At 36.7% G+C, this 14,901-nt stretch overlaps 1 protein-coding gene across 2 annotated transcripts in view; it reads left to right on the top strand.

Moving 5' to 3' along the window:
* Positions 1–14,901, top strand: part of LOC126184225 (dehydrogenase/reductase SDR family member 7) — a 161,691-nt gene that overhangs the window by 8,927 nt on the left and 137,863 nt on the right. For both annotated transcript variants that reach the window (XM_049926594.1, XM_049926593.1), the window contains exon 2: positions 13,256–13,441. In XM_049926594.1, coding sequence (XP_049782551.1) covers positions 13,318–13,441 — 124 coding nt within the window. In that variant the 5' untranslated portion in view covers positions 13,256–13,317. The remainder of the gene's footprint in view (positions 1–13,255; positions 13,442–14,901) is intronic.

Below are 14,901 nucleotides of genomic sequence, written 5' to 3'. Positions count from 1 at the left end.
TGTGCATTGTGGTTAGATTTACATACAAAATATGAAGAACCACCTTCAGGAGTTAAGAACAGTATTATTAACTACCATTTAATTTAAAAAAAAAAAATTCTTTCTTAGTGTTACTACAATTTTGATTTTTGAACCATCCTCTTGGTATCTGTGTATATTAAAGCAAAGCACGAAACACTTAGAAGTGCATAAAGCCCAATCAATTGTACACAGGTGGTGTATATTAATACTTGCAAAAGATGAAATAATATTCAAATGTCATGTCATATATCAATATGCTAATCCTATAATTATTACTGCCCCATCTGAACTGCTGAACATATTGTATACGGATACCTGTATGATCCTGTAGATGTTCCATGGTTCAGATGGGCAATAACTATATGGAATGCCATATTGAATGATATGCGAAGACAGTCTGTGAGTCCTTAAAATAGAGAGAAATGCTTTCCTGAAGTGCTGGGTTGCCCGTCTGTTTTTACAGTAGCCTCGTTTTATTTGTCAAGTAATTACTGTTAGAACTTTCTAGGTTTCTCATGGAGATTTAAAAATTCCCTTCAGTTATGATGATATTGATAGATGTTACCTCTGTCAGATGGCACTACCACAAATTATCACCACCATTAATGAAAGATTGGTCACTTTATGTCAGATGCCAGAAAGTGACAGCATTTTGGTGTATAATTATGCTGGTTCTTTCTTTCTTGTATGTTTTTTTTTTGTTTCCCTATGAAATATGCTACCAGAAATAAGTGGAAAGCATGACTTTTTTTTTTGCTGAACTTAAGAATTTAACAGTATACTTGCTTAGGAAGTGGTAATTTTATGTATGTTGTTAGTGACAATTCATAAGGAAATGGTAACCCAAGTTTTCTAAATTTAAACAGCTGGTGATAGTCAGTCACGCAAAATTATCAACAGCTGCCAGCAGGAAGCATTTCAACTCCATTAGTCAGGAAGACAGGAACTTCTACACTCTCTAGCAAGACCGCAAAAAAGCTCAGCGGAAAATTGTTAGCAGAGTTCTGACCGAACTCCATTCGTAACATTATGTTAGAGACATTAGGCAGGATGTAACATTGCTTAGGAGTGGTTTGACTAAGTAGTAAAGCCACTGTAACAGATTCGTTAAGCAAATGTTGTGTAACTGAAGACTGCTGATGGTTCATGAAGAACAGAACCAATTCAGTCATTTCGTATGACAACATGGAGCAGAGTGTCTCCTTATGACATAAATATCCCACCCCCACTAGCCTAGACCACTTGTCAGTAGGATTAATTCTCTGGTTTTGGTATGGTTACATCTTGTGTGTGGGATTGTGTGTGTTTGTATTACACTTGCTGCCTAACAAGATGATCAGCAACCTGTAGCCACAGATAATGAATTCCAGCATTCAGTACTGAAGTCTGCACAGCAGCCAGCATCGATGGGTAGTCCAAAGACGTATCAACACAACTCTGCTCCAGGGCAGAAGCTGCACTAAAACTCAAGTAACACATAAGTCTGAGAGCCCACCCTACTGGTGGGCCAGTTTCAGAATGACGTCAGACATTGCGGTCCACCTGGTAGAACAATGTGAGCAGTGATCTGGAAGGGACTGAGTACTATTGAAAACGGCATGTGAATCAAATCCCCTTGTTGCGGTCCCACCATCTGCAAGCAAGGTTACCAACAGGGTGTGCCTACCTCGCTGTTAGGTGGCAGACCTCTGCACCAGGGTGTCATAGACTTACTCTCTGAGCTGATGGAGTGCCTTTGGCAGCCATGATTCCACTGTTGGATTCAGTGGATTCCTCTCCAGATTACGTAGCCACTAGCCATCCCAGAAGACACGGCAGCGTGTTGTATTCTGAGTAATAAATGTAATAATCTTGAAAACAGTTTTATTGTGTCTAATGATGCCACACGGGCCCTCGGTCTGCAGCTTAACAAAATAGGACGGGTTTCCAGCTCCAGTGGATGACCCCTACAATGCCATGAATTTGTGAAAAATAAAGAAATACTGCAATTAGAATTATAATAGAATGTTGATGGGCCTACTAAACTGTGGGATATTTTGTATCATGTGTAAATGCATAGGTATCATATTTCTAAATTGTAATCTTTTAAATTAGAGTATTTGTCATTAAACTTATGAGCAATCTGTTTCCAAAATGAGCGAGAAAACTTAAATAATTTGTTTTTACAACATATTTTGCATAATAATTGTATATGCACTAGTTGGGTGCATATGCCAAATCCCTAACATCTGCCTTGCCTCAAAGTAATCTGTCTGAAACAAACATACATATGAAACTTGAGTAGATAAACAAAGGAATATTACTTTTAGTTGGTTGGTATGGTATGGTATCTGTTGACTGATGATGCAAATAAAAAGTAGCACAAGTGTGCTTGAGGTAGCCTTAAAGCTTTTACTAGTTGTGAAAAAAATATTTTGCTGTAAAAATGTAATGCTGACAAAAGTTACTTGGAGAAAATTGTTGAGGAAAATTATGTGATGGCTGTCAGTTTTGCAGAAAATTAATTATTTTCTTTAAAATAAGAACTCCTTTTTACTAAGGTAGTGACATAAGAATGGTGTTTTCAGTAGTTTTGTGCTACAACAGTTCTGAGGATGTATACTTTAAAGATATTTTATGTTTATAAACATCTTCAACATGACTCACTTGTAGTTCATATATTCCAAAAGAAACAAGTCTTGTGTTTCTGAATGACACAAATTTGGAATTTTTTTCTGAAATACGTCCATAGCACTCTTTAAATTCCTCCGAATTACAAGCGTTTCACTCTGAATTGTATATTAGTTTTTGTATTTATGTCCTGTTCAGGTCTTGAATAGTTTCATTTGCCTACCTGTCCACCCTTACACTCAGTACCTTATATTAAAAAATTGTATCCAATGCTAGTTTGAATCTGAGTCTCTTGTTTGAACACGAACAAATAGAATATGGTGTGACACAAAATTTGTAAAGGTTGGCAATTAAAGCAAGTTTCTAATGACCACCTTAAAAACAAATTCTGATTCCATTTCAGCTCCTTAAATTACACCCACTACTAAATGCATGGTGTCACTTTTGTTCACAGCTCTAAAATGTCTATCCACATTTTATACAGATACCTGGTATCTGTGAGTTTGACAGTTTTGTTCCTGTCAGTATTCATCTAAATAATAATAATAATAATAGACAATCCACCAAACATAACAGACACGGGACACTTCTGGAGCAACATATGGTCAAACCCGGTACAACATAACAGACATGCACGGTGGATACAAGCAGAAACAGACACATACAAGATGATACCACAAATGCCGGAAGTGATAATTTTGCAACATGAAGTCACCCGAGCAATTAATTCTACGCACAATTGGAAAGCCCCTGGAAAAGATAAAATAGCAAATTTCTAGCTAAAGTAGTTCACCTCAACACATTTACATCTACCTAAATTATTTAACAGTTACATTGCAGACCCATACACAGTCCGTGATACACTTACACAAGGAATAACATATCTGAAACCTAAAGATCAAGCAGACACATCAAACCCAGTAAAATATTGTCCCATAACATGCCTACCAACAATATACAAAATATTAACTTCAGTCATTACACAGAAATTAATGACATACAACACAGAACAAAATTATAAATGAAGAACAAAAAGGCTGCTGCAAAGGAGCACGAGGATGTAAAGAGCAACTGATAATAGATGCAGAGGTAACATATCAAGCTAAAACTAAACAAAGGTCACTACACTGTGCATACATTGATTACCAAAAAGTTTTTGATAGTGTACCCCACTCATGGTTACTACAAATATTGGAAATATACAAAGTAGATCCTAAATTGATACAGTTCCTAAACATAGTAATGAAAAATTGGAAAACCACACTTAATATCCAAACAAATTCAAATAATATCACATCACAACCAATACAGGTTAAGTGTGGAATATACCAAGGAGACTCATTAAGTCCTTTCTGCATCTGCCTTGCTCTGAACCCACTATCCAACATGCTAAATAATGCAACTTATGGATATAATATTACTGGAACATACCAACACAAAATCACACATTTGCTATACATGGATGATCTAAAACTACTGGTAGCAACAAATCAACTACTCAACCTATTACTAAAGATAACAGAAGTATTCAGCAATGATATAAATATGGCTTTTGGAACAGACAAATGTAAGAAAAATAGCATAGTCAAGGGAAAACACACTAAACAGGAAGATTAAATATTGGATAACCACAGCGACAGCATAGAAGCGATGGAAAAAACAGATGCCTATAAATATCTAGGATACAGACAAAAAATAGGAATAGATAATACAAATATTAAAGAAGAACTAAAAGAAAAATATAGACAAAGACTAACAAAAATACTGAAAACAGAATTGACAGCAAGAAACAAGACAATAGCTATAAATACTTATGCTATACCTATATTGACCTACTCATTTGGAGTAGTGAAATGGAGTAACACAGACCTAGAAGCACTCAATACACTTACACGATCACAATGCCACAAATATAGAATACGTCACATACATTCAGCAACAGAAAGATTCACATTAAGCAGAAAGGAAGGAGGAAAGGGATTTATCGACATAAAAAACCTACATTATGGACAGGTAGACAATTTAAGAAAAGTCTTTATAGAATGAGCAGAAACTAGCAAAATACACAAAGCAATCATTCATATAAATACATTGGCTACACCATTGCAATTTCATAACCACTTCTACAACCCTTTAGATCACATAACATCAACAGATATGAAGAAAGTAAATTGGAAAAAGAAAACACTACATGGCAAGCACCCATATCATCTAACACAGCCACACATCGATCAAGACGCATCCAACACATGGCTAAGAAAAGGCGATATACACAGTGCAGTGAGACGGAAGGATTCATGATTGCAATACAGAATCAAACTATAAACAGCAGATATTACAGCAAGCATATTATTAAAGATCCCAATACCACAACAGATAAATGCAGACTTTGCAAACAACAAATAAAAATAGTAGATCACATTACAAGTGGATGTACAATACTTGCAAATACAGAATACACCAGAAGACATGACACTGTAGCAAAAATAATACATCAACAACTTGCCATACAACATAAACTAATAACATGACACGTTCCCACATAAAAGTATGCACCACAAAATGTACTGGAGAATGATGAATACAAATTATACTGAAACAGAACCATTATAACATATAAAACACCACCACATAACAAACCTGACATCATACTCACCAATAAAAAGAAGAAATTAACACAACTAATCGAAATATCCATACCCAATACAACAAATATACAGAAGAAAATGGAGAAAAAATTGAAAAATACATCCACCTGGCTGAGGAAGTCAAGGACATGTGGCATCAGGATAAAGTTGACATTATACCAATTATACTGTCAACTACAGGAGTCATACCATACAATATCCACCAGTACATCAACACAATACAGCTACATCCAAACATATATATACAACTACAGAAATCTGTAATTATTGATACATGTTCAGTTACCCGAAAGTTCCTAAATGCAATGTAACATATACCGTACAGTTAAAAGGGAGTCACGCTTGATCAAGGTCCACTTCACTTTCCATTTTTAACCGGACATAACGTCTGAGAAAGGAAAGAAAATAATAATAATAATGATGATGATGATGATGATGATGATGATGATGATGATGAGCAGCTGTAAAGCTGAAAGTTAACTTGAAATTCACCGCACTTTAATAGGTTTGATCCTCTGAGAGGTGGTATGCCATTGCTTTGACCTTTCAAGTAATTTACCCCCTTTGTCGTACCAGACACAATTTCTTTTTACAAAAAGCTTTGAAACCACCTCATTAGCATTAGAACTAAATGGAAATGCAAATGGGGGACACTAACAGTCTGAGGCCTTATGTGAAACTAGTTAACAAAAAGATGAATAGAATATGCAAGTGAAACTTCTGAAACTTACCCCTCCCCCCTCCTCACCAAAGGTCATTCTCATGCAATTATTTGCTCAGTGGATCTGGTGCAGATACTCAAATTTTATTGCCCAGAATCGTATCCTAATGAGCAACACGTGCCCATCTGGCTGCAGGTTATGCATACGTAACTAGATGAGACATTTATCAATCACAGGCTATGTAATGTCAATTCAAAAGAAGTATTTATAATATTGTTTGCTTGGTGCTCTCTAGCATATAAATGTTTGTTAAAAGAAACCTTGCTATACAACTTGAACTCCATGTAAAATATTTTGCATGCAGCTTATGGTCTACAGTAAGATGTCTCTTAACATTTTTAATATTATGTGTGATGCATAAAGTTAGGTTGGTAGAATAGTTATGACTTTAACAGCACATGACAATATTTTTCTCTTCTTTAGCACACTAATGCCACCCCCCCCCCCTTTTTTTTTAAAAGTATTTTTGACACTAAATTACAATTTCAGTGTGACTGTTTGTCATTATGAGTGTTGTTAAAAAGTAACTTAAATATGATGTGTGTAAAAAATCATTCACTTTTTTTTAAAGTTTACAGAAACAGACAGGTGGATTGATCAAAACATACTTCAGGAGGCAAATATCCCAGTAGAGGCTGTAGAAACCCATGTATAATACACCAACTGCTACTGCTACCTTACATTCCTTGTTAAACAGAGAAATTAGGAAAGAATTAAAGAAAGTTGTAAACAGGCTCGAATTACTCAAACCCTGTATTAAGAGAGAATTTAAAGATATGTTGGAGAAGGAGGGTAATGTTTTATTTATAGTTGGTTCCTGTTTACCTGAGTTCTGAGTGATTTCTATGAATTATATTGACAGTATTTATTTACACAATATATAATCTTGCACAGTGATTATGACCTTTCATATGAGAAGAGTTGGTTTCAGAGCCCCACCAGCCATTCAAATCTAGGTTTTTGTATGAGTTCTCGAAATCAGCTGTACACCTACATACATACGCTGTAAACCACTGTTCGGTGTAGGGCAGAGGGTACCTTGTATCACCACTATTTGTTTAGTTTCATTTCCTGGTCTGCTCGCAAACGAAGCGAGAGAAAAGTGATCGTTTATGTGCCTCTCTATGAGCCCTAATTTTCCTTCACAGCCCTTATGTGAAATGTGCATTGGTGGCAGTAGAATTGTTCTGCAGTCGGTCACAAATGCCAGTTCTCTAAATTTTGTCAATAGTGTTTTGTAAAAAGTTATCTTCCCTCTAGGAATTCCCATTTGGATTCAAATCTCATCTCCATAGAACCCACATGTCGACTGAACCTGCTGGTAACAAATCTAACAGCATGTCTCTGAATTATTTGATTGTCTTCCTTTCATCTAACTTGGTGGGAATCCCAAACACGTGAGCAATACTCAAGAATTGGTCACATACGTGTTCTGTATGCAACCTGCCCCTACTACTGATCTTAGTCCGCCCCCGGTAGCTGAGTGGTCAGCGCAACAGACTGTCAATCCTAAGGGCCAGGGTTCGATTCCCGGCTGGGTCGGAGATTTTCTCCGCTCAGGGACTGGGTGTTGTGTTGTCCTAATCATCATCATTTCAACCCCATCGACGCGCAAGTCGCCGAAGTGGCGTCAAATCGAAAGACTTGCACCAGGCGAGCGGTCTACCCGACGGGAGACCCTCGTCGCACGACATTTCAGTTTTTTACTGATCTTACATACTCATTCCATTTCATATTGCTTTGTAACGTTACATGTAAGTATGCAATAGCTGTGACTGTGTCAAACAGTATGCCACCAGTGTGGTATTAGAACATTACAAGGCTGTTTCTTTTTGTACTCGTCTACATTAATTTACATTTTTCTATGTTTAGAATAAGCTACCATTCATAACACCAAATAGAAATTCTTTGTTCAGTCATCCGATATCCTCCCACAGTCACACAACAGTGACACTTTGTCATACACTACAGCATTCTCAACAGACAGTCGCAGATTGCTGCCCGTTCCATCTGTCTTAACATTTACGAATATAGGGAACAAGAGCAGTCCTATTGCACTACCTTGGGGCACTCCTGATGATGAAGGTGATTGTTGGCATGATTTATTTGAATATGACACAACCAGTTACTTTCCCCAACCTTTTCCTACCGGAACTCATGCTTTGTCGGTAATAGTTTTGTTGACTGAAACTTTCCACATGTAATGCCACGATAAAAGTTATGAATTCTGACATTGGAAAAGATTTTTTTCTCTTAATAAATGGTTATTGTTAAAGTAAAGATGAAAAATTGAAACAGTTTCTCAAAATTTAAAAATATGGAACAGTAGCTACTTTACACATTGTATTAAAGGATTAAAATAACACTTAGTTTTCTGTTTCACCTACCTTTTTGTAGTATCTGAAGACCAGCTATAATTTGTCATTAGTCATTTAAATCAGTTTTTTCATTATATGTTGCTATATGTATTTTATAAGTGTAAGGCACTGTGTAACCATTACATTGAAAAGAAGATAATGGAAAGTAACAATGAAATCATAAAACCAGTTGATGATTTTTTGTATTGAAAGTAGTTTAAGATGATCACCAAATAGACAGCAGAAGAAATAACTGAAAGATTAAACATCACCAGAAGTACTTTTGACAAAGGAAAAAGAATTTTCAGAGCTAAGTTTCTAATGTGTATGGAACAATAACTTTGCAATCAGTGTGTGTTATTAGTTCCCACTTACAGCAGTGAGACATGAAATATTTTGTGTGACATGTTTCAAACCTGAGTCCTGCTTAGTAGACCATGGAGAGATGTGTAATGGAGATTACTGGTGGAGATGCAAAACAGACAAATGGACCAGGGAGAAGGCTGGAGTGAAAATATAATTGTGGAAATGAAATGGAAGTGGGCTGTATATATGTTGAGATGAAATAGTGAAGTCATAGTTGCAACAATTGTTAACTGATGTATTTCAAATATTTCTATGCAATAATTTACAATATGGACATCATTTCCACTGATACATTAAAGATGGTGATTCGATCTGACTGAAGCTTTCACAGCAGCATTTTACAATAGACATAGCTTCAGAGATCTCCTAGTGCAAATCTCTCATCTATTTTTCCTCTTTGAACCCTTTAATGAACATTATAAAGTTCTGTGTACATATACTCCATGGGATGAATCTTAAATATACTTATTTTCACAAAGAACATCTGTCTCCTTTAATAGAGCACAAGTAACTGATTGCAGTACAGTAATGCCATGGACTTGCCCACTGTTGTGGAAATTGCTCTGGTAAAGGATGGTAATGATTAACATGATAATGGTAGTTTCCCATTACTGATTCTCTCACTAGAATAAGCAGCACCTGAAATAAGGTTCTATTCATGTTCAGCAGGGTGACCTAGACAGTATTATAGCCAGCTCTTCATTTTTGAAAATGGCAGCAGTGTTCATCATGTCATGGATTACATTATCAGTTTAATGAACCAGACTACTGTACTGAATGGTCAGTCCCAAAATCACCTGATCAGATGAGAAAGCAACCTTTGTTATATTGAAATGAAGAATGTTGCTGTAAAATTAGGAACAGACAGGCCCACACTGGGTTGCAAGAACAAAAGCCCAAAGAGTAAGTCAAGATAGTAGTGGTGGTAAGTAGTCACAGCCAGAGTTCCTAAATTTGTTCAATGTATCCACATCAAGTACAGCAGTATGGGTATCCAATAGAAGGATCAATGGCATTTTAACATTTCCTGATGAAATGACCTGGTATATGACACTGTCCACCTGCTTGAGTGTATCAGTACAAACAATGGGAAAATCATAGTGATAACATGAAACAGAGAAAAAGGCTGGCCTAAAAATCAAAATTCAGAATACAAGTCTAATTTTTCTCAGATTTAAAAGAAATTTGAGACTCTTTGACAACCAGTATATTGTTTTTCTCCAAATATGTAATGCAGTGGAAATGTGTTAACTAATGAAAATTTGAACCAGACTGGTTTCTGAAACTGAATTTCATGCTTTTTGTGAGCAGTCACTTTTACCATCAGGCTATTTCAGCTAATCTTGAGCTATGACTCAGTTTCATTGCCACTGATATTTGCACTTACTATCTGCATTCAAGCCTGAAACTTAAAAAAAAGGCTCAAATTATTGCCAAATACAGTGTTTCATAAAGACGTATTTCAGCTTTGCACATTAAAAGTTAATCCAAATTGAGTTACTCTGTAACATTAAATACTGTTGGATTTTTCTTCTGCTTCTCACTTGCAGTTGCCACCATGTATTATGCATTGAAGAATAAATATTCAGGAATAATCATATAAATGTAGAACATTTTATTTACTCCAGCAAACCTAATTCAGTTTGCAACGACTTGCTTTCTCAACTGAGAGAGACCTGCATCCAGTCATCCTGATTTAGGTTTTCTGTGGTTTCCCTAAATTGCTTAAAGCCAAAGGGCATGGCAGCTTCCCTTCTCCATTCTTCCCTAATCTGAGCTTGTGCTCCATCTGTAATGACCTCATTGTCCACGGGGCATTAAATACTAATCATCTCCTCCTCCTCCTCCTCCTCAACCGTGAGAGAGTGACACATGTTCAACTGACAGCCAAATATTGGTCTGCAAAGTGGTATGTGAAATCCACAATGGGAGTGGAAGCAAACTGATATATTATCAAGTTCAGTGGCTTTTTTCTCCATGCATGGAGAGTGTTTGAAGATAGTCAGAATCATCAAAAAAGACAACAGATGAAAGTGATCTACTAGCTGGCTTCAGTAGCAGCTGTTCCAGGTACCGTATGCAAATGTGGTAAATGCTGTATAGTACAAATATGTGCTGATATGGGAAAAGTGCCATGAGTATCAGCAGTACAGCCCTTTTTCAGTTTTAATGCTTCCTGGCAGAACATTGTATTTCTTGTGGCCTTCTGATAAATTATATCATCATTCATATACTGGTGACAGCCACATCATCTTGAGATTTGGTGCTCAAGGACTTGTGTGATACTTCAGGTCATGAAATCTTTCACTAAACTCTTCGGTACTCTTGATTATGGGAAATGTTAGTTGCATTTCCTTGTATTTTGTGATCACAAAAAAGAATAATGTTCATGTGTTCTTGTGATATTACACAGACAAGTCACATTAATGTAACCACCGCATATGTTCAATGTCAATGTGCACTAACCACTCAAAGACAGCAAGTGGCAGCATTAGCAGTGTAGGTTATATAAAGCATGTCAGGGGATGCGGAAAACAGTGCAGCCATTGTCCTAATGCAAAAATGGACTGATTTATCTGCTGTCCAAGATGACATGAACATTGGCTTTAGGGTCAAGGGTGGAAGTATTTCCGAAACGACTAATTTTGTAAAATGTTTCCATGCCACCGTGGTTAAAGTATGCTGTGCATGGCAAAGTGCCACTATCCAAAATCGGCACCAAGGCTAGTTTGGTGCACAGAGGGCCATAGATGACAGGTGAATGATGGCTACTACTTTTAGGTTTCCTTCCCTCTACTGAAAAATGCTGATTGCTTGTCTATTCTGCAATCACTTTTCTTTACTGTCATTTTTGAGCTGCTGAGAATTCTTCCAGGTTGTATGGCCATGGTCCATGGAACTCTTCTATCCCTGACATTTCGTCCAAGGCTGTGTTGGACATCTTCAGAGGTAATCCTGGTTGTGCTGAGTCTTGCTGACTGACGGAGTCGGACATCAAAGAGCGGCCTAAATGCCGTGGAAATTGGGAGTGGTATAGATTTCACATGATAGCCTTGGGCGAAACTTCAGGGATAGAAGAGTTCCACGGACCACGGCCATACAACCCGGAAGAATTCTCAGCAGCTGAAACATCCAGTCGTGAAAGCCTTCATTGTATGAATGTCATTTTTGCCCCTCTACATCTTTTGATATGAGGATCTTCATTACAACCTCCTTCAGTGAAACATCATCACAATGTAGAATTTAATGCTTTCACTACTGAGTGTACTATAACAGTTTGCATATCCATGCATGGTCTGGATGCTTCACACGGCAGTGCCTACCATGATGGGCACTATATGGTGCTGAGTGCTGCAGCACCTGCTTCGCTGAATCGCTATCTTCATAAGCTCCTCTGTATTTGAATGCATGGTGTCTGTTCCTTTGAAAGAACAGACACGACACAGATCCCCCAGCTGTGAAACAGAAAATGTAAATTGAAGGGAGATAACTGCCATCAGCTGCAGCAGTAAATTAAGCGGAATCAACGGCGACTTGCGAAAATATGTACCGAACCAGGATTCGAACCCAGGATCTCATGCTTAGTAGGCAGGTGCAGTAGCCACTGTGCCATCTGGGGGACTGTTATCGCAACTGCATGGACTGTTCATGGTACCGAGACCACCACCACCGTCGTCATCCTACTCACTAACATGTAACTGTCTACTATGTGTAAAGATGCTAAAGGCTAGTGAGTACTTTCTTAGGTTACTTCAGTTTCTGTAATTATCACAGAATCGAGGAATCTAGAATGAAAATTGTAATGAAACATATGTATGTGTCATATTTATCCACAGCCTTGATCTGTGAAAAATCAAACTCATTAACATAAAGTGACATAGCTGTTTGAATTTCACATATATAGTGACTACCATGATTTTAGTTCATGTTGCAGATATTTAAAGAGCTGTTGTCATCAATTTTTGTGCAGGGATTACTTTTGTGTATGGATCCAACAGGACAAAACAGCAATTAAAGAGATCAAATCACATTGTTGATTAAGGATGTGCAATGTATTTGGTTTTGGAACAAGATCTGATCTACATTTCTTGCAACAAGATTTTATCACTTAACACTGTTAAATCTGATTATTTATAAACTGTTAAGGAACTTATTAATGTTTGATCAAAAGTTGTCACACTAATGAATGAATTAGTGTTTCACTGTAGTGCTACATAAGCTTGCACACTGCTCATGATATTCATGCATTTTTTGGCAAAACTAAATATCACAATTATGAAAAAACATGTTCTTCTTCTTCATTACTAGGTTGTTCATTTATATACGTTGAGCAATTATTGTATTCATTATTTGGAGTAAAGAACTGCTATAACTCAGTGCATTATCTTCCCAATTGTGTCAAAATGTTGTCGCTTTGTTCATTTTGCCTGCTTACTATTAATTAAAATTATAATTGGATTTGATTGTATTCCATTGCTGTTTTTATTGCCCTAGTTTTAAATACTATGTTTTTGTTTGCATTATCTTCCAGGAGCTGAATAACATAATTGAAAATTAATTACAAGTTCTTCCACATTTCTTCAAGAAATTGTGATGGATTTCCTTATGTTTGTGGGACTGGTGACAGTAGTATATTTTATAGTTTATGTAGCTGCAATTTGCCTTTCAGACTGTGATTTGGAGTTGAAGTGGAATGAAATTTTTGGAAAACCTGTTGGTGAGCTCATAACACCATTATAACTTTTTGATGAAAGAATTTGGTATAATAACAATGTTTATGTATTGAAATAATGCAAGGCAATTTTTGCATTGCTTACAAAGCAACCATCCCAAATATGAATAAATTTTGAAGGTATGTGATTCCAGGCATTAAAGTTGCAGCACAAGGAACACAATGTGCAACAAACACTAAACTGACATGCAATGGATTGCATGATAGGATATGCAAATGATTACTGTTTCAGACCAAGGACAATAAGTAGAAAGGAGTAGCAACACCTGCATTCTGTGCATAAGGAAAAATTGCACTGTAGGTTTCTCATTCAGAAGCCGAGTGTGTATGGTCATAATTTGTGAGAAGACTGCATTATGCCTCGTGTAAGGGGATGAGACTTGTACAAGCACATTTTGGAATTCGACAGCAACAGGCTCATGGCTTATTGAGACTATTGTCTATTGTTCTGCTATATTATTGCAAGTATTTGTTGAGATCCCACAACTGTCATGCAAATTTGGAATTGATGAGTTCAGGTTGGCCTGACTTAATGTTACATAGGATGCCAACAGCCCCATGCAAGTAGTGCCTGAGCAGACAGATATATTGTTTGCTTTGCAGTGCAGGCTCGTGGAGAACAGACATAGTCAGATTGCATTTGTCATTGTCATACAGGTCCAACACGAGGCCTGATGGTATGAGGTGTCATAGGGCAGACATTATGACCACCAGTTTGCATAGCCCCTAGTTTTGACAATGGATATAAAATTTAGTACATGTTAAGACAAATGACTGTGCCCATTGTTACAATCTGCTACAAAATTGGTGTAATAATTTGAGAGTTACATTTAAATTTTGTATTGGCTTCAAAATAGTTACAGAAGCATTTTACAAGTACCAGTGTAATAGTAGCAAATGGTTGCTTGGCTTTTGTCTCTCAGTTCATAGTCAGAGCGCTTGTTAAAACTCATTTGTGTGCAGTTTAGGTAAAATTGGTTCTTCGTGGACGTAAGATGTTAGATACACTCTCTAGTTAAAAAGTGTACACTGATTTTTGATCGATTTTCACTATATCATAACTTTTTACAAAATAATAATTATTTTGCAAATGAACTTGTTCTTCACGTTGCTCTGTTAACTCAGCTGAACTGAATGAACTAACTCCAGTACTAACACACTTGTACTAACTTGGTTGGCTCAGGTGCTGTGATATTATAACAGGTAACAATGACAATTTTCACATGTCTTTATTAATGCAATGGATAAATAAATTTACAGTTAACATTTACAACTCTTTAAGAATACAATTATGCAATTTTGTTCTTAAAAATATAGTGACATGTTTTGTGAAAACAAAAATTTGACACACTCATTTTTCCTATGAAATTTAGCAAAATATCTATTTGAAACAGTCAAGGGGGGGGGGGGGGGGGAGTGTCATGGAAATGGTACACAAGTTGGGG

This window comes from Schistocerca cancellata, chromosome 4 (assembly GCF_023864275.1).
Source record: "Schistocerca cancellata isolate TAMUIC-IGC-003103 chromosome 4, iqSchCanc2.1, whole genome shotgun sequence".
Lineage (NCBI taxonomy): Eukaryota > Metazoa > Arthropoda > Insecta > Orthoptera > Acrididae > Schistocerca > Schistocerca cancellata.
Note: the sequence above shows the minus strand (reverse complement) of the source record. Positions and strands in the feature narration are given on the sequence as shown.